Here is a 22,574-nt window from a genome sequence, read left to right as displayed (position 1 = left end):
GAGGTCGTCCTTTCTCCATTGAATAGCTTTTGTACCTTTGTGAAAAGTCAATTAGCCATATATGTGTGAATCTATTTTTGGACTTTTATTCTGTTCCAATTAATCCATATGTCTGTCCTTTCACCAATACTACACTATTTTGATTATTGTAGTTTTATGGCAGCTTTTAAAATTAGTATTGTTTAAATTAGGTATTATGTTTCCTGCAACTTATTCTTTTTTCAAAATTGTTTTAGCTACTCTACTTCCTCTTCCTTTTCATACAGATTTTAGAATCAGCTTGACTATATCTAAACAAATCCTGCTGTGATTTTTATTATTTATTTATTTATTTATTTTTTGAGACGGAGTTTCGCTCTTGTTACCCAGGCTGGAGTGCAATGGCTCAATCTCGGCTCACCGCAACCTCCGCCTCCTGGGTTCAGGCAATTCTCCTGCCTCAGCCTCCTGAGTAGCTGGGACTACAGGCACGCGCCACCATGCCCAGCTAATTTTTTGTATTTTTTAGTAGAGACGGGGTTTCACCATGTTGACCAGGATGGTCTCGATCTCTTGACCTCGTGATCCACCCGCCTTGGCCTCCCAAAGTGCTGGGATTACAGGCGTGAGCCACCATGCCTGGCTGAGAGTTCATCTTTTTACTGTGTTGAGTCTTCCAATCAATAAACATAGGATGTCTCTCCATTTTTTTGTCTTTTTTTTAAACGTTTATTTTAGGCTCAGGGGTACATGTACAGGTTTGTGTATAGGTAAAGTGCATATCATGGGGGTTTGGTGTACTGTTTATTTCTCCAGGTCTTCTTAGATATGTTTTATCTGCTTTTTATAGTTTTCAGCTTACAAATACTATATGTATTTTGTTTTATTTATACCTAAGGATTTATTTTATTTCTACAGGGTTTCCAATCATACATAGCCAGAGAAATATGATTAATTTTTGTATATTGACCTTATAGCTGAAGCTTTTGCTAAACATATTTAATCTAGAAGTTTTCTTATAGATTCTTTAGGATTTTATGAGTAGGCAGTTATGTCATCTGTGAATATAGACTTTTTTGTTTCTCCCTTTTCAACCTTTATGCCTTTTATTTCTTCTTATTATTGTACTAACTGAAACTTTATATTGGACATCCTTGCCTTCTTCTTATTCTTCCAAGGGGAAAGTCTTCTATCTTTTACCATAAATTATAATGTTAACTGTACTTTTTTTGTAGATGCCCTGTATTAAGTTCAAGAAGTATGTTGGTTTACAGTTTTCATCCTTTTGTTTTATATTTTAAATTTTTTGATATTATCTTTTTCTGGTTTGGTATCAGGGAAAAGCTGCCTTATAAATGAGTTGGAAAGTAAGTATTTCTTTTGCTTCTTTACTTTTAATTTTTAAAAAAAAAATTATAGTTTTATTGAGATATATTTCACATATCATAACATTCACTCATTTAACTTACACAATTTACAGACTTGTGCAGCTGTTACCAGAATTTTATTTTGGAATATTGTCAACATTACACAAAAAAACATGTAAATTTTCTTTTTTTTATTTTTTATTTTTATTTTGAGACAGAGTCTTGCTCTGTCGCCAGGTGCCAGGCTGGAGTGCAGTGGTGCGATCTCCGCTCACTGCAACCTTCGCCTCCCGGGTTCAAGCAAATCTCCTGCCTCAGCCTCCCACATAGCTGGGACTACAGATGTGTGCCACCATGCCCAGCTAATTTTTTATATTTTAGTGGAGACGGGGTTTCACTATGTTGGCCAGGATGGTCTTGATCTCTTGACATCGTGATCCTCCCGCCTCGGCCTCCCAAAGTGCTGGGATTACAGGCGTGAGCCACCGCGCCCGGCCGAAAAACACGTACATTTTCATAGTCAGCCCTCATTGTAGCTCCTTCACCCCAAACCCAACCACAGGCCCCAGGCAACCACAAATCTGTTTTCTGTTTCTATAGATTTGCCTATGCTGAAACATTTCGTATCAATACAGTCACACAATATGTGGTTTCATGATTGGCTTCTTTTACTTATAATATTTTTGGGAGTCAAACATTTTATAACATGTATCAGTACTTTGTTTTTTATTGCTGTATAACATTAAAATGTATTTTTATCCATTAGAATACTTTCATCACCTCAAAAAGATCCATGAATAGTAGCTCCCCTATTTATTCCCACTTCCCCCATCTTCCAGCCTCATCAATCATTAAAGTATTTTTTTTTCTCTATAGATTTGCCTACTATTTTTTTGGAGGCCCAGGCAGGAGAGTTGCTTGAGCCCAGGAGTTTGAGACCAGCTTGGGCAACCAAGTGAGACCCCCATCTCTATTAAAAAAAAATAGCCAGGCATGGGGGTACGCACCAGTAATCCCAGCTACTCAGGAGGCTGAGACAGAAGGCTTGCTTGAGACTAGGAGATTGAGGCTGCAGTGAGCCATGTTCATGCCATTACACTCCAGCCTGGGCAACAGAGCAAGACCTGTCAAAAAATTTTGAAAATGACCAGGTGCAGTGGCTCATACCTGTAATCCCAGCACTGTGGGAGGCCAAGATGGGAAGATCCCCGGAGGTCAGGAGTTCAAAAGCAGCCTTGCCAACATGGCAAAACCCTGTCTCTACTAAAAATACAAAAATTAGTCAGGCATGGTGGCATGTGCCTGTAATCCCAGCTACTAGGGAGGTGGAGGCAGGAGAATTGCTTGAACCTGGAAGGCGAAGGTTGCAGTGAGCCAAGATCATGCCGTACTCCAGCCTGGGCAACAGAGCAAGACTCTGTCTCAATAAAATAAATAAAATAAAACAAAATATTTGCTTAATCTGGACAGTTTATGTAAATGGAATCACACGTTCTGTGGTCTTTTATGACTTTTTTCACTTAGCATAGTATTTACAGTTTAAGCATGTTGCAGCACATATTGGTACTTCATTTATTTTCATTGCCAAATAATTATTCATCATTTATTCATCAGTGATTGGACATTTGTGTTGTTTTCTATTATTTTGCTATTACAAATAATGCTGCTATGAACAGTTGTGTTTAAGTTTGTATGTGGACATACATTTTCATTTCTGTTGGATAGATATGTAGGAGTGGAATTGCTGGATGACATGGGAACTCTATGTTTAATCTTTTGAGGAATTACTGGACTTTTTTTCCAAAGTATCTGTACCGTTTACAGTCCTACCAGCAGGGCATGATGGTTCAACAACTCAACAATAAAAGATTTAAAAATCCAATTTAAAAATGGGCAAAAGATTCAAATAGGCATTTTTCTTTTCTTTTTTTTTGAGACGGAGTTTCACTCTTGTTACCCAGACTGGAGTGCAATGGCGCAATCTTGGCTCACCGCAACCTCCGCCTCCTGGGTTCAAGCAATTCTCCTGCCTCAGCCTCCTGAGTAGCTGGGACTACAGGCACGCACCACCATTCCCAGCTAATTTTTGTATTTTTAGTAGAGACGTGGTTTCACCATGTTGACCAGGATGGTCTCGATCTCTTGACCTCGTGATCCACCCGCCTCGGCCTCCCAAAGTGCTGGGATTATAGGCATGAGCCATCATGCCCGGCCTCAAATAGGCATTTTTTCTAAAGAAGATATATGAATGACTGATAAATACATGAAAAGATGTTCCATAACATTAGTATCCTGAGTAACTGGGATTACAGACATGTACCACCCTGCCTGGCTATTTTATATTCTTAGTAGAGACAGAGTTTTGCCATGTTGGCCAGGCTGGTCTTGAACTACTGGCCTCATATGATCCACCCGCCTCATCCTCCCAGAGTGCTGGAATTACAGGCATGAGCCACTACGCCCAGCCAGGTTATCTTTAAATCTCTTTTAACAATCATTTTTAGTTTTTAGTGTACAAGTCTTACACTTTATTATTATTATTATTTTGAGATAAGGTCTCACTCTGTTGTGCAGGGTTGAGTGTAGTGGTGTGATCATGGTTGACTGCAGCCTCGAACCCCTGGTCTCACTCAAGTGATCCTTCTGCCTCCGACTCCCAAGTAGCTGGGACTATAGGCACATGCCACTTACTATTTTTTTTCATTTGTTTTAGAAACAAGGTCTCCCTATGTTGCCCAGGCTCGTCTTGAACTCATGTATGCTTAAGAAAAGTGTGTATTCTGCTGCTGTTGGGTGGAATGTTCCACATATGTCTGTTAGGCCTCATCGGTTTACAGGGCTGTTCAAGTTTTCTGTTTCTCTGTTGATCATCTGCCTAGTTCTATCACTTATTAAAAGTGGATTATAGAAGTCTCTGACCATTGTTGAATTTCTCCCTTCAATTCTGTCAATTTTGCTTTGTGTATTTTGGAACTCAGTTGTTAGTTGCACATGTGTTTATAATTGTCATGTCTTCTTGATATTAATTTATATTTCTTTTTCTTTGGCTGAAGGAGAATTATTATTATTTCTCCAGAAAACTCAACAGTCTACATTTAACCTAGCTTAATGGCAAATTCTTAAGCCTTTGCCTTTTCCAGCTTGGCAATGTGAACCAGAGATTTTGGACCCAGGATATTGCCTCCCAAGTGACAGTGGATCTCATCCTGTCTGTCATTGTCATTGGTTTTGATAGCTTCCACCAGCTTAGCCAAAGCTCCTTTGTCTGCCGAGTTAACCTGTATGGAGGTGACAGTGGTCTTCCTGTGAGCTAGGCATCCCAGTCTTCTCTTCCCTTTGTATTTTATGATGCAGGGCAGGCAGGAAGACAGCTAGCTCTATGAGATCCATGTCATGTGCAGTCATCACCAGCTGAGCTTTCTTCTTCTCCACCAAGGTGGTAACAGTGTTAACCCCTGCTCGAAGGCCTCTTAATGGAGACATCCTTCTGGCAACTTTCTTCTCAGTCTGGGCCAATGATCTCTTCTTCTTCTCTTCCTTTGTCTCTGGTCTGTACTTACAGACCAGCTTAAGCAGTTGTGTAGCTATTTGGCAGTCCAAGGCCTGGGTTATTTGCAGGAGGCACTTTCAGCCACTTATAGAAGATAGATAGCTTCTTGCCGCTGCAACTTGATATAGCAGGGCCGTTTGACAAAGTGGGTAAGGTCCCTTTAGGGCTGGATGTCCTGTCCAGTGCTAAAATTCTTAGGCCTTTTCTCAAACGGGAATCATCACCTTCTTGGCCTCCTGCTTCTTCACAATAGCAGGAGAGGGGGCTATCTTCTTCCACTTAGCCTTCATTCCTTTTGGCATTTTGGATGGCTAGAGGAGAGATTATTTCTGATACTAGTATAACAATCCAGCTTTCTTTTGGTTACTGCTTGCATGCCATATCTTTTTATATTATTTTATTTGGAATATATTTGTGTCTTTAAATCAGAATTGTGTTTATTGTTATCATCATGTATAGTTAGATCATGTTTTTTATTCTGTCAATCTCTGTCATTTAAACCATTTCCATTTAATGTAAGGTAGGACTTATGCCTGTCATTTTGTTCTTTGTTTTCTATATATTTTCAATTTTTTCTTTTTTTCCTCATCCTCTGACTCTCAGTATTCCTGCGTTCTTTTATGTTAGATGTTTTCCAATGTAACATTTAAATTCCATTGTTTCTTTATATGTATTATTATACTATACTTTTTTTTTTAGATGGAGTCTCGCTGTCGCCTAGGCTAGAGTGCAGTGGTGTGATCTTGGCTCACTGCAGCCTCCATATCCCAGGTTCAAGCGATTCTTCTGCCTCAGCCTCCCGAGCAGCTGGGACTACAGGTGCATGCCACCATAACTGGATAATTTTTGTATTTTTAGTAGAGATGGGGTTTTGCCACATTGGCCAGGTTGGTTTCAAACTCCTGACTTCAGGTGATCCACCCATCTCAGCCTCCCAGAGTGCTGGGATTACAGGCATGAGCCACTGCCTATAATATAATAGGCCCGGCCGATTATATTATACTTTTCATTTTTCTTCTTTTTGAGACAGGGTCTCACCCTGACACCCAGGCTGGAGTGCAGTGGTGCGATCACACAGCTCACTACAACCTCAACCTCCCACATCAGCCTCCTGAGTAGCCGGGACCATAGGCACATGCTACCATGCCCAGCTAATTAAAAAAAATTTTTTTTCAATACAGGCTTTCACTGTATTGTCCAGGCTGGCCTCGAATTCCTGGGCTTAAGCGATCCTCCTACTCAGCCTCCCAAATTGCTGGATTACAGGTGTGAGTGAAGTACCTGGCCCTATATTATTCTTTTCTTATATTATATTTTTTAGTTCTTTTCTTGTGGTATGTACAATGAGCTTCTTAATTTAAAAGCAATCTAGTTCAGTGTTTTTCTAGGTTTTGTTTTTTGTTTTTGGGTGTTTGTTTGCTTGTTTTTCAGATGGAGTTTTGCTCTTATCACCCAGGCTGGAGTGCAATGGTGTGACCTTGGCTCACTGCAACCTCCGCCTCCCAGGTTCAAGCGATTCTCCTGCCTCAGCCTCCCGAGTAGCTGGGATTACAGGCACCCGCCACCATGTGCAGCTAATTTTTGTATTTTTAGTAGAGACAAGGTTTCACCATGTTAACCAGGCTGGTTTCGAACACCTGACCTCAGGTGATCCTCCTGCCTCAGCCTCCCAAGGTTCTGGGATTACAGGAATGAACCACTGTACCTGGCCATGTTTTTTTTTTTTTTTTCGAGATGGGGTCTTGCTCTGTTGCCCAAGCTCGAGTTCAGTGGCACAATCTCGGCTCACTGCAACCTCTGCTTCTGGGTTCAAGTGATTCTCCTGCCTCAGCCTCCTGAGTAGCTGGGATTTTTTTTTGAATTTTTAGTAGAGATGGGGTTTCACCATGTTTGCCAGGCTGGTCTTGAACTCCAGGCCTCAGGTGATCCGCCCGCCTCAGCCTCCCAAAATGCTGGGATTATAGGCATGAGCCACCTTGCTTGGACTCTAGTTCAGTTTAATACTAACTTAGCTTCAGTGGTACACAAAATATTTCTCTGTATATGTGTGATACACACACACACACACACACACACACACACACACATACATTCCCTCACAACTTCTTTGTACTATTATTGTTATACACATTACATCTTTACATGTTATAAGCTCATTGACACAAGTTTACCGTTATTGCTTTATGTAGTTGACTTTGAAATCAGGAGAAGTAAAAAGTTGTAAATATAAAGTACATTTATATTGAATATTATACTTACCTTTGTAGTTCTCTTCAGCAGTGTGCTTTATTTCTTTATGTGGATTTGAGTTAATATCTAGCATTCTTTTATTTCATCCTGAAGGACACACTTTAATATTTCTTGTAAGTTAGGTCAGCTAGCAATGAATTTCCAGTTTTTTTATTAGCAGTGTTTCTATTTTTAATTTTTTTCCCATTTATGGAATTTGTTTTTAAAAAACAAGGACATAGAGAACTAGCTTAAATTGGATCAAAGGCTGTTGAAGAGCCTGATATAATTCAACTTAAAAACCATAAAATATGAAAAAGCATGCCTGTGTTTTGTTTGGTGACTAGAAAATAAGAAGAAAATTGGTGATTTCCAGTTCAAGTGAGTCACTGCTGTGACAGCTTCCAGCTCACAGAAACATCTGGTATTCTTGATACCTCCTATTCTGGCCCAGGTTAAATTTATCTAATTATGTGCAACAAGTAGAATCCTATTATAATAGGAACTCTAAAATGGCTAGTATTTAAAACTCTTCTCTTTGTGAAAATAGATGCTTCCTTTTCTGCCATAAAGTTGATAGAAACAATACTGAAAAGTACAAAATTGAAAAAAATATATTTTGCCTAATAAGTCTGTTAATAAAGTTTTATTTTATGCAATCAGACACCTAAAGATGTGAAAAGGCAAAATCATTCTTGTAAAAGAAATCAAAACAGTTTGGACTTAGACTTTCTACGATTTGGGGAAATAATATAAAATAATAAAGATTTCATTCCAGTCTTTTTTGTTTTGTTTTTGAGACAGGGTCTCACTCTGTCGCTCAGGCTGAAGTGCAGTGGTGCCATCACAGCTCACTGCAGCCTTGACCTCTTGGACTCAAGTGGTCTTCCCACCTCAGCCTCCCAAGTAGCTGAGAATACAGCACACACTACTATGCCCCAGCTAATTTGTTTTTCTTTTTTTTAATAGAGATGGGGTCTCCTTGTGTTGCCCAGGCTGGTCTTCAGCTTCTGAGCTCAAGTCATGTGCCTGCCTCGGCCTCCCGAAGTGCTGGGATTACAGGTATGAGCCATGGCGCCTAGCCCATTTCAACCTTAACAAAAGTAGAAGTCAAAACAGTGGCATATTCAGGAAAGGTCTTGTTCGAAAAATGCTTGGTTCAGTGGAAATTCAGATTTTTTAGTATTCTTTGTGTTCTAGTCATCAAGAAGAACTAGTTAATAAAATGAACACTGAAAGCATAAAGTTCATTTTGCATGTTCCCAAGAATTAACCATCTTCCATTTTTCACATCTTTTTCACAACAAATATTTCCCTTTTGATACTTAACATTAGGTTTCTGAAATAAAGAATAGGTAAACAAAAGAATAAATCTAGAGGCATGGCTACCTTACTGTTATAACTGGTTATTTCCAAATCTCAGTTGTATTTGACCTATTCACTTCTCTCCTGGCATATAGACTAGCTTTTGTCCACCTTTGAACTCTCACAACTGGACAGTTGGCTCTCAAAAGACAGTGCACATTTTGATGCTCTTAACTCTATTACATACTTTTCACAAGACACACTTCTTTTTCTATAGATTAAAATTCACCTACAGAAAACTGTTACTCATTTTCTTAAAGCATAACAATCCCCAACTACTTGAAGAGCATGATATCTAAGCTTCCTCAAGGAGTTTATAGCACAGTGTTGTGTGTGGATCTCCTTCACATTTTTTTTTGTTTTGTTTCTTTTTGGAGATGGAGTCTTAAGGCTGGAGTGCACTGGCACTATCTTGGCTCACTACAACCTCCGCCTCCCGGATTCAAGTGATTCTCCTGCCTCAGCCTCCCAAGTAACTGGGATTACAGGCGCCCGCCACTATTCCTGGTTTTATGTTTCTAGTAGAAATGGGGTGCCACCATGTTGGCCAGGCTGGTCTCGAATTCCTGACCTCAAGTGATCCGCCTGCTTCAGCCTCCGAAAGTGTTGGGATTACAGGTGTGAGCCACCACACCCGGCTGGGTCGCCTTCATTTTTTAAAGATTTAGGTGAATTCTTCTTTGATAGTCTTACTCTTTCAACACTTTGACAGTGTCATCCCATTGTCTTTTGGCCTGTATGGTTTCTTTTTTTTTTTTTTGAGACGGAGTTTCGCTCTTGTTACCCAGGCTGGAGTGCAATGGCACAATCTCGGCTCACTGCAACCTCCGCCTCCTGGGTTCAGGCAATTCTCCTGCCTCAGCCTCCTGAGTAGCTGGGATTACAGGCATGTACCACCTTGCCCAGCTAATTTTTTGTATTTTTAGTAGAGACGGGGTTTCACCATGTTGACCAGGATGGTCTCGATCTCTTGACCTCGTGATCCACCCATCTTGGCCTCCCATAGTGCTGGGATTACAGGCATAGCTACCACATCCAGCCTCTTTCATTTTTTTTTTTTAATTCATTTTTCTTTCTGTTCTTCAGAGTGGATTTCTTCATAAACCTGTTTTCTTGTTGGCTGATTATTCCTTTTTCCCATTAAATATCTTGATGGGGCCCCTCTATTTAATTTTTCACTTCAGGTATTATACTTTTAAACTCCAAAATTTGTTTTTTAATAACAACTTCCATCTCTAGTCTCTATTTGGTGAGATATTGTTGTCACATTTTCCTGAAATTTTTTTAGGCATAATTTCCTTAAGTTCGAATATACAGTTTGTCCCTTGGTATATGTGGGGTTAGGTTCCAGGACTCCTGCATATGCCAAAATTCACACAGTTAAGTTCCGCAGGTGGCCCTGAGGAATGCACATGTATTCAAAATGTCAACCCTCCATATATGCAGGTTTCACATCCCAGAATACTATATTTTTGATCCATATTTGGTTGAAAACAATCCACATATAAGTGGACCTGTACAGTTCAAACCTGTTTTGTTCAAGGTTCAACTGTATTTATAATAGCTGATATAAATGCTTTTTCTACTAAGCCCAAAATATAGGCCCCCTCGAGGATGTTTTTGTTGGCTCCCCTTTTTTCCTGCATTTATATCATACTTTTGTTTCTTTGCATGTCTCTTAATTTTGTGGTGCAAACTGGACACTTTAAATAATATATTAAACAACTTTAGTATCAGATTCTTCTACCCTACAAGGATTGTTGTTGTTTTTCTAGTTGCTAATTATTTAGTGATTTTCCTGGACAAATTTTACATTTCCTGCAGTGTATGGCCATTGAATTCCCTGCTAGATTTTCTTTTTCAAAGAGGCATGGTTGGTGTTTCGACTTGCAGGGTGTTTAATTGTCGCCAAGCAGGACTTACTGCAAGCTATCAAATCTGAGGTCTTATTTTTTTGAGTTGAAAGAAATTTTTCTTCTGCTGATGTGACAGGGCTTTGGTGGTGAAAAGGGTACTAGACACCTCTCATTCTACTGCCACTGGAGGGCGCATTTCTCAGTTCTTACTCTTCAAACCTGCTGAAAGGAATTCCTAGATCTAAACACCAGCATTTGACATTGTGCAGCAAAGAAATGGTTGTGGAGAATCCCAGTCTGCTGCTTGTAGGGTGGGAGTTTGTGAGGCAATATTATACTTTGCTGAATAAAGCTCCAGAATATTTACACAGGTTTTGTGGCAGGAATTCTTCCTATGTTCATGGTAGAGTAGATGCTTTTGGAAACCCCCAGGAAGTTGTTTATGGCCAAAATGATGTACACCACTAAGTATAATCTCTGAACTTCAGTGAATGTCATACTAAAATTCATCATGTGGATACTTATGCAACCTTGAGTGATGGAGTAGTTGTCCAGGTTATGGGTTTGCTAACAGTGGAAAACTGGAAAGGAAGTTTATGCAAACCTTTGTTCTGGCTCCTGAAGGATCTGTTCCAAATAAATTTCATGTTCACAAATGATATGTTTCGTTATGAAGAGGAAGTGTTCAGTGATTCTGAGCCTGAACTTGATGAAGAAGATGAAGTAGAAGAGGAACAAGAAGAAAGACAACCATCTCCTGAACCTGTGCAAGAAAATGCAAACAGTGGTTACAATGAAGCTCACCCTGTGACTAATGGCATAGAGGAGCCTTTGGAAGAATCCTCTCATGAACCTGAACCTGTGCCAGAATCTGAAACAAAGACTGAAGAGCTGAAACCACAAGTGGAGGAGAAGAATTTAGAAGAATTAGAGAAGTCTACTCCTCCTCCTCTGGCAGAAACTGTTTCTCTGCCACAAGAACCACCAAAGCCAAGAGTTGAAGCTAAAACAGAAGTTCAATCCCAGCCACCTCCTGTATGTGAAGAGTGACCTAGACAACGACCTGCTTTCCCCGCTAGAGGACCGAGACCAGGCAGAGGAGATACGGAACTGAGTGACTATGACAACCGTAGAATAATTCACTATCCAGATAGTCATCAACTTTTTCTTGGTAACTTGCTACATGATATTGATGAAAATGAACTGGAATAATTCTTCATGAGTTTTGGGAACGTTGTGGAACTTCATATCAATACCAAGGGTGTTGGGGAAAAGCTTCCAAATTTTGGTTTTGTGGTTTTTGATGACTCTGAACCAGTTCAGAGAATCTTAATTGTGAAACTGATTATGTTTTGAGGGGAAGTAATTTAAATGTGAAAAAGAAAAAAACAAGAGCTACAAGAGAGCAAGAAACCAGAGGTGGTAGTGATGATTGGCAGGGTTATTAGGCGCAATGATCAAGGTCCTGGTGGTCCACGTGGAATTGTGGGTGGCAGAATGATGCATGAGCATAATGGAAGAGGACCTCCTCCACGGGGTGGCTCAGGCCTGTAATCCTAGCACTTTGGGAGGCCGACATGGTTGAATCATGAGGTCAGGAGTTTCAAGACTGGCCTGGCCAACATGGTGAAACCCTGTCTCTACTAAAAATACAAAAACTTAGCTGGACATAGTGGTGGGTGCCTGTAATCTCAGCTACTTGGGAAGCTGAGGCAGGAGAATCGCTTGAACCTCAGAGGCAGGGCCCAGCTGTGAACCTTGGGAAACCAAGCTTAAACATTAAAAATAAATAAATAAAAACAAATCCGTCAGGGAGGCCAGGTGTGGTGGCTCATAACTGTAATCCCAGAAATTTGGGAGGCTGAGGCAAGAGGATCTCTTGAGGCCAGGAGTTTGAGACCAGCCTGGACAACACAGCAAGACCCCATCTTTACAAAAATTTTAAAAATTAGCCATGTGTTGTGGCATGCACCTGTAGTCCCAGTTACTAGGGAAGCTGAGGTGGAAGGATTGCTTGAGCCCAGGAGTTTGAGGCTGCAGTGACCTAGATCATGCCACTACACTCCTGCCTGGCAATAGAACGAGACCATTTTTTTATTTTTATTTTAAAGATACTGCAATTTTTATGCATTTTGATGATTTTTCAATATTTTGCAGCTGTTTGCCTTTGCAGCACAGCAATTCAGACACTACACAAAATTATCAGCAAGACTGGAATGATATATTAATAGAGGGCACCATTATGCTTATATTGTATTACCAGAGAATGAAAATACAGTAAAGACAATTATCATTGTACACAGCTTAAAGGAAAAAGGGAGTGTGTTGAGCAGCCAGCCATCCCTCTACTGAAGAGGGAGGGGCAGGTAGAAAAATCTTAGATATGGAGCTACTAAGTCTGGTCTAATAGTCAAGACCATCGCATTTGAAGTTCTGATATTTGTTATTTAGTTTGTAACTAAAATGATTTCCTTCTGGAATATCCTTGTAGTCTTGTTAAGGTTTATGAGTACATACACTGGTCACAGCAAGCAGATAAAGTGCCCTCACCATTTCACAAACTAGTCTCTACTGGAAAAGGAGATGAAAGATTTTGTCCCTGTTGCCACCTGATGCAGATGTCACTGTTAATGAGTTCAGAGTACCCATTGGTGCATTTTGATGAGTGCATAACGAGTTTCTGTTGGTTTATATTTTTGGGGGGAGCCAAGAAAAAAGGCACCTCCCCGAAGGTGCCTTGGCAGATCTTGGCAAGCTTCTCGTATGTGGTAACTTCATCACAAAAGGGGCACTCCACCAAGTCTTACTGCTTTGCCATGGCCGCCTCCAGCGTGCTGCCGCCTACCCCAGCCACCACTGCTGCCACACCTGCTCCAGGTCCCGCCGCCACGCTCCAGGCCCCGCTGCAGCCCGCTACTTCCACCCACAACTGCTTTTAACAAATCTTGATATATTATTATTATATTAAAGTTCATACTTTATTCTGATTTCCTTCACTTTCACCTTAAATCCTTTTTCTGTCCCAGAAACCTATTCTGGATACCACATATTTACTAGTCATGTTTCCTTAGCCTCCTGTTGGTTTTAATAGTTTCTCAGACTTTCTTTTTTTATTTTTTTTATTAATTTTTTAATTATTTTATTTATTTATTTTTTTTAGATGGGATTTCACCATGTGGCAGTTCTCGAACTCCTGACCTCGAGTTATCCACCCACCTCAGCCTCCCAAAGTGCTAGGACCGGGCAGTTTCTCAGGCTTTCCTTGTTTTTGTTGATAGTTTTGAGCAGTACTAGTGAGCTATTTTGTAGAATTTTGGTTTTGAATACTTTGTTACTTTCTGGCACTAGAAGATGCTCCAGGTGCATCTTCTAATATTTCCTATCCTACTCCTAGAAACAGTTATTTCCACAAGCATAAGGAGAAACCCTAATTTCTTTTATTGGAGAATTGTACTACGGATTAACATTTGGGCCAGGCATGGTGGCTCACACCTGTAATCCCAGCACTTTGGAAGGCCAAGACAGCAGGATCACTTGAGCCCAGGAGTTCGAGACCAGCCCTGGCAACATAGTGAGACCCCATATCTACAAAAGATAATTAAAATTAGCCGGTCAGGCCAGGCGCGGTGGCTCAAGCCTGTAATCCCAGCACTTTGGGAGGCCGAGGCGGGTGGATCACGAGGTCAAGAGATCGAGACCATCCCGGTCAACATGGTGGAACCCCGTCTCTACTAAAAATACAAAAATTAGCTGGGCATGGTGGCGCGTGCCTGTAATCCCAGCTACTCAGGAGGCTGAGGCAGGAGAATTGCCTGAACCCAGGAGGCGGAGGTTGCAGTGAACCGAGATCGCACCATTGCACTCCAGCCTGGGTAACAAGAGCGAAACTCTGTCTCAAAAAAAAAAAAAATTAGCCGGTCATGGTAGCACACGCCTGTAATCCCAGCTACACAGGAGGATGAAGTGGGAGGATTGCTTGATCCTGGGAGGTTGAGGCTGCAGTGAATGGTGATTGCACTATTGCTCTCCATCCTGGGTGACAGTGAGACCCTTTTTCAAAAAAAAAAAAGAAACCAAGATTTGAGTGCTTGAGGCCCTCAAATATCATTATCATATCATTATCAAATATCATATCATTGCTTCTACGCCCTCTTAGCTGATAAGGAACTATGCATATGTATACTAACATATATACACACATACATCCCTACTCATGAATATTTCTATATGTAATCATCTGTATCTTTATTAAGGTAAATTTGCATTCATACTGATATTTCCAACTCCAATCCATTACCACATGGATCATTCTGCCCTTATCTACTTACCTACTTGCTTATCTGCAACCTCCCACTCCAGAAGTGAGAAACCTGGCTCCCACCATCCTCCAGCCATTTACTTGTTTAATTCCAGTATACAAGTATTGTAGTTTCAGAAATTTAACCCAAACCCCAGTGGGAAACCTCTTTATCAAGTAGAATACAATGCTTATGTACAGTTTCTTTTGCCTTCAGTATTACAGGTGCCACTCATTTCCAAAGTTACATAGTTCAGCATCTGTTCCACTACCCCCTTAGATGAGGTTGCTTCGTACATTTTCAACATGGTTAGATTCTTTCATCAAATTCTACATTCCCTTTTGGGATTCCCTGACCTCCTAAATGACTTTAAATTTGCATATATTAAGGTTCGTTCTTTGTGCCTTAAAGTACTGAGCATTTTGACAAATGCATTGTATCCTGGGATCCCATGACCTCCTAAATGATTTTTTTTTAACCTTTGTAGACATTACAATTTATTCTTTGTACTCCAGTATTCCCTGGGTTTTGATATATTTTCTTTTTCTAAAGTTCCGAATGTTTTCTAATTTCCCTTGAGACCTCCTCTTTGATCCATAGATAGTGTGTTGTTTAATTTTAAAGAGTTTGGAGATTTTTTTCTCATTATCTCTTTTTTTGTACATTATGGTTAGCGAACCATCCAATCAAGCTGAGATAGGTGGGGTTTTTTTTTTTTTTTTTGAGACGGAGTTTCGCTCTTGTTACCCAGGCGTGAGTGCAATGGCGTGATCTTGGCTCACCGCAACCTCCACCTCCTGGGTTCAGGCAATTCTCCCGCCTCAGCCTCCTGAGTAGCTGGGATTACAGGCATGTGCCACCATGCCCAGCTAATTTTTTGTATTTTTAGTAGAAACGGGGTTTCACCATGTTGACCAGGATAGTCTCAATCTCTTGACCTCGTGATCCACCCACCTCAGCCTCCCAAAGTGCTGGGATTACAGGCGTGAGCCACCGCACCCGGCCTGATATGTGGATAATTTTTTTTTCCTTTGAGATGGAGTCTCGCTCTGTTGCCCAGGCTGGAGTGCAGTGGTGTGATCTTGGTTCACTGTGACCTCTACCCCCTGGGTTCAAGTGATCCTCCCACCTCAGTCTCCTGAGTAGCTGGGATTACAGGCGCCCACCACCACACCTGGCTGATTTTTGTATTTTTAGTAGAGATGGGGTTTTACGATTTTGGCCAGGCTGGTCTTGAACTCCTGATCTCAGGTGATCCCCCCGCCTCGGCCTCCCAAAGTGCTGGGATTACAGGTGTGAGCCACCACACCCAGCCTGTAATGTGGAGAATTTTTCAAGTCCTTATGGCTGTCTCACTTCTCACATCTCCCTGTTAACCTCAGGCTAATGGAGTATCTGCTCCTAAAGCTCCAAATCAAGTGAATCCCCTATGGTAGCAGCAGCAGCCAAACTTACTGTTTTCTCAGCATGCCCCACTATGGTAGAATTGCTGGGCAACAGAGCTGGTAGGGGGTGATGGGAACAGCCCCCTGCAAAAATACCATGGATCACAGTTCTTACCTGACAAGATCAGTAGTTTCCACAAATAAATGCTTCTGTTTTTGTTGTATTCCTTAGGACAAATTCTGGAGTGCTAAAATGGTTGTTTTTGAATTTTGTCCAATTTTAGGATTGCTTTTGAGGGAGATTTCTTAACATCCTCACTCTGTCATGCTGGAAGGCAGAAATTATTTTTTTTAGTGGGCAGGAAGAAAAGTATCTGATTATTGTACTTCTGTTAAATTATTTATTAAAATATTGAGATGGGTTCCAAACCAGACTTTATTGTTTATTTTTTAGAGACAGGTCTTGCTTTATCACCCAGGCTAGAGTACAGTCGCTCAATCATAGCTCACTGTAACCTCAAACTCTTGGGCTCAAGCAGTCCTCCTGCCTCAGCCTCCCAAGTAGCTAGGACTATAGGTGTATACCACCATGCCCGGCTAATCTTTAAAAAAAATTTTTTTTTCTTTTTAGAGATGGGGTCTTGCTATGTTGCCCAGGCTGATTTCAAACTCCCGACCTCAAGCAATCTTCCCGTCTCTGCCTCCAGAGTCATTGGGATTACGGGGTGAGCCACTGTGCCAGGCCCTCGAACCAGACTTAATATAAAAATGATCATGTCTTCTTCTTTTTTTTTTTTTTTTGAAAGAAAAGAGACAGGGTTTCACCATGTTGGCCAAGCTGGTCTTGAACTCCTGGCTTCAAGTGATCCACCCACCTCGGCCTCCCAAAGAGTCAGGATTACAGGCGTGAGCCACTGTGCCTGACCGATTATGTCTTCTTAAGTAGGAACTAAATTACCTTCATTTTCTCTTTCTTTTTATAACTCATGGAGGCCAAGTTCACAAAGATAGGATACTCCACATGTACCTTCCAGTAGTTTTGTTACTTTATGCCTCTCACAGGAGCAGGTGATTTCATATTTCTAGCTCTAATAGTGCTCTTTCAAAACTTGCTGACATTTCATCTTTTCCCCATTTGGCCAAGATTGGTGGGCACATTTGTTGGCCTTACCACAGCATTTCATAAATTGTCAGCAGGGAGTTAATAGGTACTGCATGGTCAAATGCAAAATATGGTATTAAATAATATAAATACCAATCTCTCCACTGTAGAATTTCTTAGGTCCTTTAATGTGCTCATACAAATTGAGAATGTCCAAGAAAGGAAATAATATACAAAATTTCCCAAAACAATTGTACCAGGAAACCCATTTTAGGAAGCAGTGTTTAGCTGGGCACAGTGGCTCACGCCTGTACTCCCAGAACTTGGGGAGGCCAATGTAGGTAGATCACCTGAGGTCAGGAGTTCAAGACCACCCTGGCCAATGTGGCAAAACCCTGTCTCTACTAAAAATAGAAAAATTAGCTGGGTGTTGGGGCAGGCACCTGTAATCCCATCTACTCAGAAGGCTTAGACAGGAGGATAGCTTGAATCCAGGAGGCAGAGGTTGCAGTGAGCCAAGATCGCACGACTGCACTCCAACCTGGGTGACAAAGCAAGACTCCATCTCAAAAAAAGAAAAAAAAGAAAAGCACTGCTTGACATATATAGAGATAGGTCCTCATTCTTTCTCCCCTGCCCACAATTATACATGTTTTGTGGGAAATATGAGCTAATACGTGGTATTGTTTATTCATTTTTTTTAGACAGAGTCTCACTCTGTCACCCAGGCTGGAGTGCAGTGGCATGGTCTTGGCTCACTGTAACTTCTGCCTCCCAGGTTCAAGCGATTCTCCTGCCTCAGCCTCCCAAGTAGCTGGGACTACAGACACGCACCACCATGCCCAGCTAATTATGGTATTGCAATGTAATGGTATCCACAATGTATTTGTGTAGTTAACTTATAATATGAGCATTGTGGTAAACTGTATGGAATAGAGCTAACATAATAGGCATGAGACTGCTATCTTTAGAAAGGCCTGCTGGCAAGATTGGCCCTAGCTGGTATGTGGGAACTTGGTTTCCCTCTGTTCCCTAACTGGTAAGTAGTTCACTTTGCCTGGTTTGTTGGTACAAATAATGTGATTTATGCTGAACGCATGTTTTCCTCCTGAGAGTCTGGAATTTTGGTATGTGCCTCTGAGGCCAGCCCCCAGTGAAAAATGTGATCACTAAGTCTCTAATGGGCTTCCCTGGGCAGAAATGTGTACATCTGTTGCTGTTTCGTTTTTTTTTTTTTTTTTTTTTTTTGAGACGGAGTTTCTCTCTTGTTGCCCAGGCTGGAGTGCAATGGCGTGATCTCGGCTCACCGCAACAACCTCCGCCTCCTGGGTTCAGGCAATTCTCCTGCCTCAGCCTCCTGAGTAGCTGGGATTACAGCCATGCGCCACCGTGCCCAGCTAATTTTTTGTATTTTTAGTAGAGACGGGGTTTCACCATGTTGACCAGAATGGTCTCGATCTGTTGACCTCATGTTCCACCCGCCTCGGCCTCCCAAAATGCTGGGATTACAGGCTTGAGCCACCGCGCCCAGCCCTCGTTGTTATTGTTATTGTTGCTGGAGAAAGGATAAGGAGAGAACATATGGAAGTCCACATGTATTAGGCTGGGCACGTGGCTCGTACCTGTACTCCAAGCACTTTGGGAAGCCAAGGCAGGCAGATTACTTGAGCTCAGGAGTTTGAGACCAACCTGGGTAATATGTCAAAACCCCATCTCTTAAAAAGATGCAAAAATTAGTTGGGCATGGTGGCACACGCCTGTAATCACAGCTACTCAGGAGGCTGAGGTAGGAGGACTGCTTGAGCCCAGGAGTGTGACAGAGCCAGAACCTGTCTCAAAAAAGTATATATCACATATATTATCGTAATCCTCAGAACAACACTGTAAGGTAGATAAATATTAATGTTCATCTTTTTTTGTTTCTTTTTTACTGTATTATTCCATTTTCAATGTTTATCTTTTTTAGGTGAAAAGACTGAGGTTAGTGAGGTTAAGTAACTTCTTTTGGATCTCAGTTAATAGATGAGAGAATCCAAATCTGTCTGATTTCTAAGCCTTAGCTCTTAACTGTCATACTGTATTGCTTCCTGAAACCATAAATGGTACCTGTAATGGGTTGAGCGGAATGAATGATGGCAGTGGTCTGAGAAGGCTTCACATAGAAGATAGGATTTGAGTTGGTCTTGAAGGATAAATGGACAGAACTGAAATTAAGGGAAGTGGAAAGAGTATTTTCAGTAGGTGGAATTGCATGATATTAAGGCATGCAAATGGTAAAAATGCGAGATTTGTGAGAAAGACATAACTTTCAAATAGTTAGGTGGAATGGAGGGTTTACAGTAGAAAGTTCTCCTTCTATACTTTAAAAAATGTGGCAGCTGCCACAGCATGTCTATGCTAGTGTTTAGTGTGAGATAATATATATGATCTAAAATACAATTATATATTTAAACTTAATAAGTGATATATGTTAGTTTAAGGATAGTAAATAAAATAATGTACTTGTTCTGCAAAGACAACCATGATCTCCCAGGTCTTTGCCACATAGACAAGTGGGAACCATGGTGGTGTTAGCGGTAAAGAACTGTTGAAGCTTTTTTTTTTTTTTTAAATCAGAATTATTTATTTATTTATTTATTCTTTTGAGACATGGTCTTGCTCTGTCACCCAGGCTGGAGTTCAGTGGCACGATCTTAGCTCGCTGCAGCCTCCACCTCCCAGGTTCAAGTGATTCTCCTTCCTCAGCCTCCCAAGTAGCCGGGATTACAGGCACACACCACCATGCCTGTCTAATTTTTGTATTTTTAGTACAGACAGTGTTTCACCATGTTGGCCAGGTGGCCTCCCAAAATGCTGGGATTACAGGCGTGAGCCACTAAGCACTCCCAGCTTCCACTCATATTAATCTGGAGATAGTGTGAAGAATATATTAGCTAGAGCCAAGGAGTGAGTCCATTTAGATCATTGCAATCACAGTAGTCTATGTATGAGATAATTGAGAGCTTATAAAATGGTAGAAATGAAAGTAGACAAGCGACATTGTATAGGAGGAATTTCATGACGTGGTGATGGACTGGTTATGTGTGTATTGGTGAGGAGATCCAAAGGATTTGAGTTTGAGTGGTTTGGAAAAAAATGCAATATCTTGGAAGTATTACATTTAAGCAGCAATAGGTTTGACTCCAGGTATATTGAATTTAATTATTTATTTATTTATTTATTTATTTTTTGAGATGGAGTTTCGCTGTTGTTACCCAGACTGGAGTGCAATGGCACGATCTCGGCTCACCGCAACCTCCGCCTTCTGGGTTCAAGCAATTCTCCTGCCTCGGCCTCCCGAGTAGCTGGGACTACAGGCATACACCACCATGCCCAGCTAATTTTTGTATTTTTAGTAGAGACGGGGTTTCACCATGTTGACCAGGATGGTCTCGATCTCTTGACCTTGTGATCCACCCACCTCGGCCTCCCAAAGTGCTGGGATTATAGGCGTGAGCCACCGTGCCTGGCCCGATTTATTTATTTTTTTAGTTTAGTTTTTTAGAGACAGGGTCTCACTGTCCACCCAGGTTGGAGTGCAGTAGCGTGGTCATAGTTCAGTGTAACCTTGCACTCCTGGGCTCAAGCAATCATTCCGCCTTAGCCTCCCAAGTTGCTTGGTCTACTGGTGTGTGCCACCATGCCCAGCAAAGTTTTTTTGAGATGGGATCTTCCTATGTTGCCCAGGCTGGTTTTGAACTCCTGACCTCAAGCAGTCCTCCTGTGTCACCCTCCTAAAGTGCTAGGATTACAGGTGTCAGTCACTGTGCCTGGCCTGAATTGAATAATTTATTAATATCCAAGTAGAAAAATACATTTGGGAATTGGTTGTGAGATTGTGATTGAAGAGAGAAATGAAGGTATAGGATAAGACAGAAATAATGCAGTGGAGTGATCACTGAAACTGTCTGAATATAGGCATCACCTTGGGGGAAAGAACAAAAAAGAACATCAAGAACTGAACTCTGGTTTTATTCATTTAATCAATAAGAAATGAATATTAAAGAGTACCTTTGAAGTTACTGTGTTATTACTACTTACCATAAACCACATTTGCACAATACTTACTTTAATGTGCTTTGATCGGGTACTTTCTGGTTTGTGAGCTTTGAATTAAGTGGTCTTTTATATTATGATATAAGTAACTTTTAGGTGAAATCAATAAATAAATGATCCCACCTTATGTAAAGCATAGGCACTGAATAACATTCAAATAGCATTTTTTCCTTTTCGTATGGCACATTGTTCTTGATAATTCTGTGTGTGTGTGTGTGTGTGTGTGTATTTAAGATAACTTGCTAGACCAGAGCTTATACACTAGAAGAGTCCTAACATTGTATTTCCCTTAGTGGAGAAATGTTCTTTTTTCTTTTCTCATCTTTTTCTCTCTCACCCAGAAATGTTTGTACATTTGGTTGCTTGGTTGGTTTTGTTTTTTGAGATGAAATCTCACTCTGTCCCCCAGGCTGGAGTGCAATAGCACATTCTCGGCTCAGTGCAGCCTCTGCTGCCCAGGTTCAAGCAATTCTCCTGCCTCAGCCTCCCGAGTAGCTAAGATTACCGGTACCTGCCACCATGCCTGGCTAATTTTGTATTTTTAGTAGAGATGGAGTTTCACCGTGTTGGCCAAGCTGCTCTCAAACTCCTGACCTCCGGTGATCCACCCACCTCAGCCTCCCAAAATGATTGGATTACAGGCGTGAGCAACCATGCCAGCCCCAGAAATGTTCTTAAATTAATGACATTTAGACCTAACCTCTCTGCAACAAATGTTTTAGAAGGTGAAGGGATTGGGCACAAACATATTCCTAAGAAAGATGGACAGGCAAAAATGTGGGCATTGATATGTTCATGTTTCTGGCTATCGTCTCTTTATATTTTTTTAATTTAATTTTTTTTTTTTTTTGAGACGGAGTTTCGCTCTTGTTACCCAGGCTGGAGTGCAATGGCGCGATCTCGGCTCACCGCAACCTCCGCCTCCTGGGTTCAGGCAATTCTCCTGCCTCAGCCTCCTGAGTAGCTGGGATTACAGGCATGCGCCACCATGTCCAGCTAATTTTTTGTATTTTTAGTAGAGATGGGGTTTCACCATGTTGACCAGGATGGTCTCTATCTCTTGACCTCGTGATCCACCCGACTCAGCCTCCCAAAGTGCTGGGATTACAGCCTTGAGCCATCGCGCCCGGCTCTTCTCTTTTTAATCCTACCTGCTGACATTCTTCTAGGTGAGAACACAGTCTATAAAAGCTTGGGCTCCAAAGTCTTCCCCAACTATGTTGTGCTCTTTGCTCCCTCACTGTAATAAACAGGATCTAGATGAATGTGCAAAGGGATAACAAGAAGAAATGATACTTTTGTTATAGGCTGACTTGTGTGTCTCAGGATTTTATGTCTTAGAAACATT

At 41.2% G+C, this 22,574-nt stretch overlaps 1 protein-coding gene and 1 pseudogene across 9 annotated transcripts in view; both read left to right on the top strand.

The window, feature by feature from the left end:
- The window catches only part of WNK3 (WNK lysine deficient protein kinase 3), a 175,586-nt gene that overhangs the window by 145,006 nt on the left and 8,006 nt on the right, over positions 1-22,574 (top strand). For 6 of the 9 annotated variants that reach the window (XM_078364025.1, XM_078364020.1, XM_078364024.1 and 3 more), the window contains exon 22: positions 8,095-8,187. The exons of the other annotated variants lie outside the window; for them this stretch is intronic. In XM_078364025.1, coding sequence (XP_078220151.1) covers positions 8,095-8,187 — 93 coding nt within the window. The remainder of the gene's footprint in view (positions 1-8,094; positions 8,188-22,574) is intronic. 9 annotated transcript variants of the gene reach the window in all.
- LOC103790247 (ras GTPase-activating protein-binding protein 2 pseudogene) lies at positions 10,512-12,038 on the top strand (annotated as a pseudogene).

Source organism: Callithrix jacchus, chromosome X (genome assembly GCF_049354715.1).
Source record: "Callithrix jacchus isolate 240 chromosome X, calJac240_pri, whole genome shotgun sequence".
NCBI lineage: Eukaryota > Metazoa > Chordata > Mammalia > Primates > Cebidae > Callithrix > Callithrix jacchus.
The sequence above is the reverse complement of the archived record's forward strand: the minus strand, read 5'-3'. Positions and strand labels throughout refer to the sequence as shown.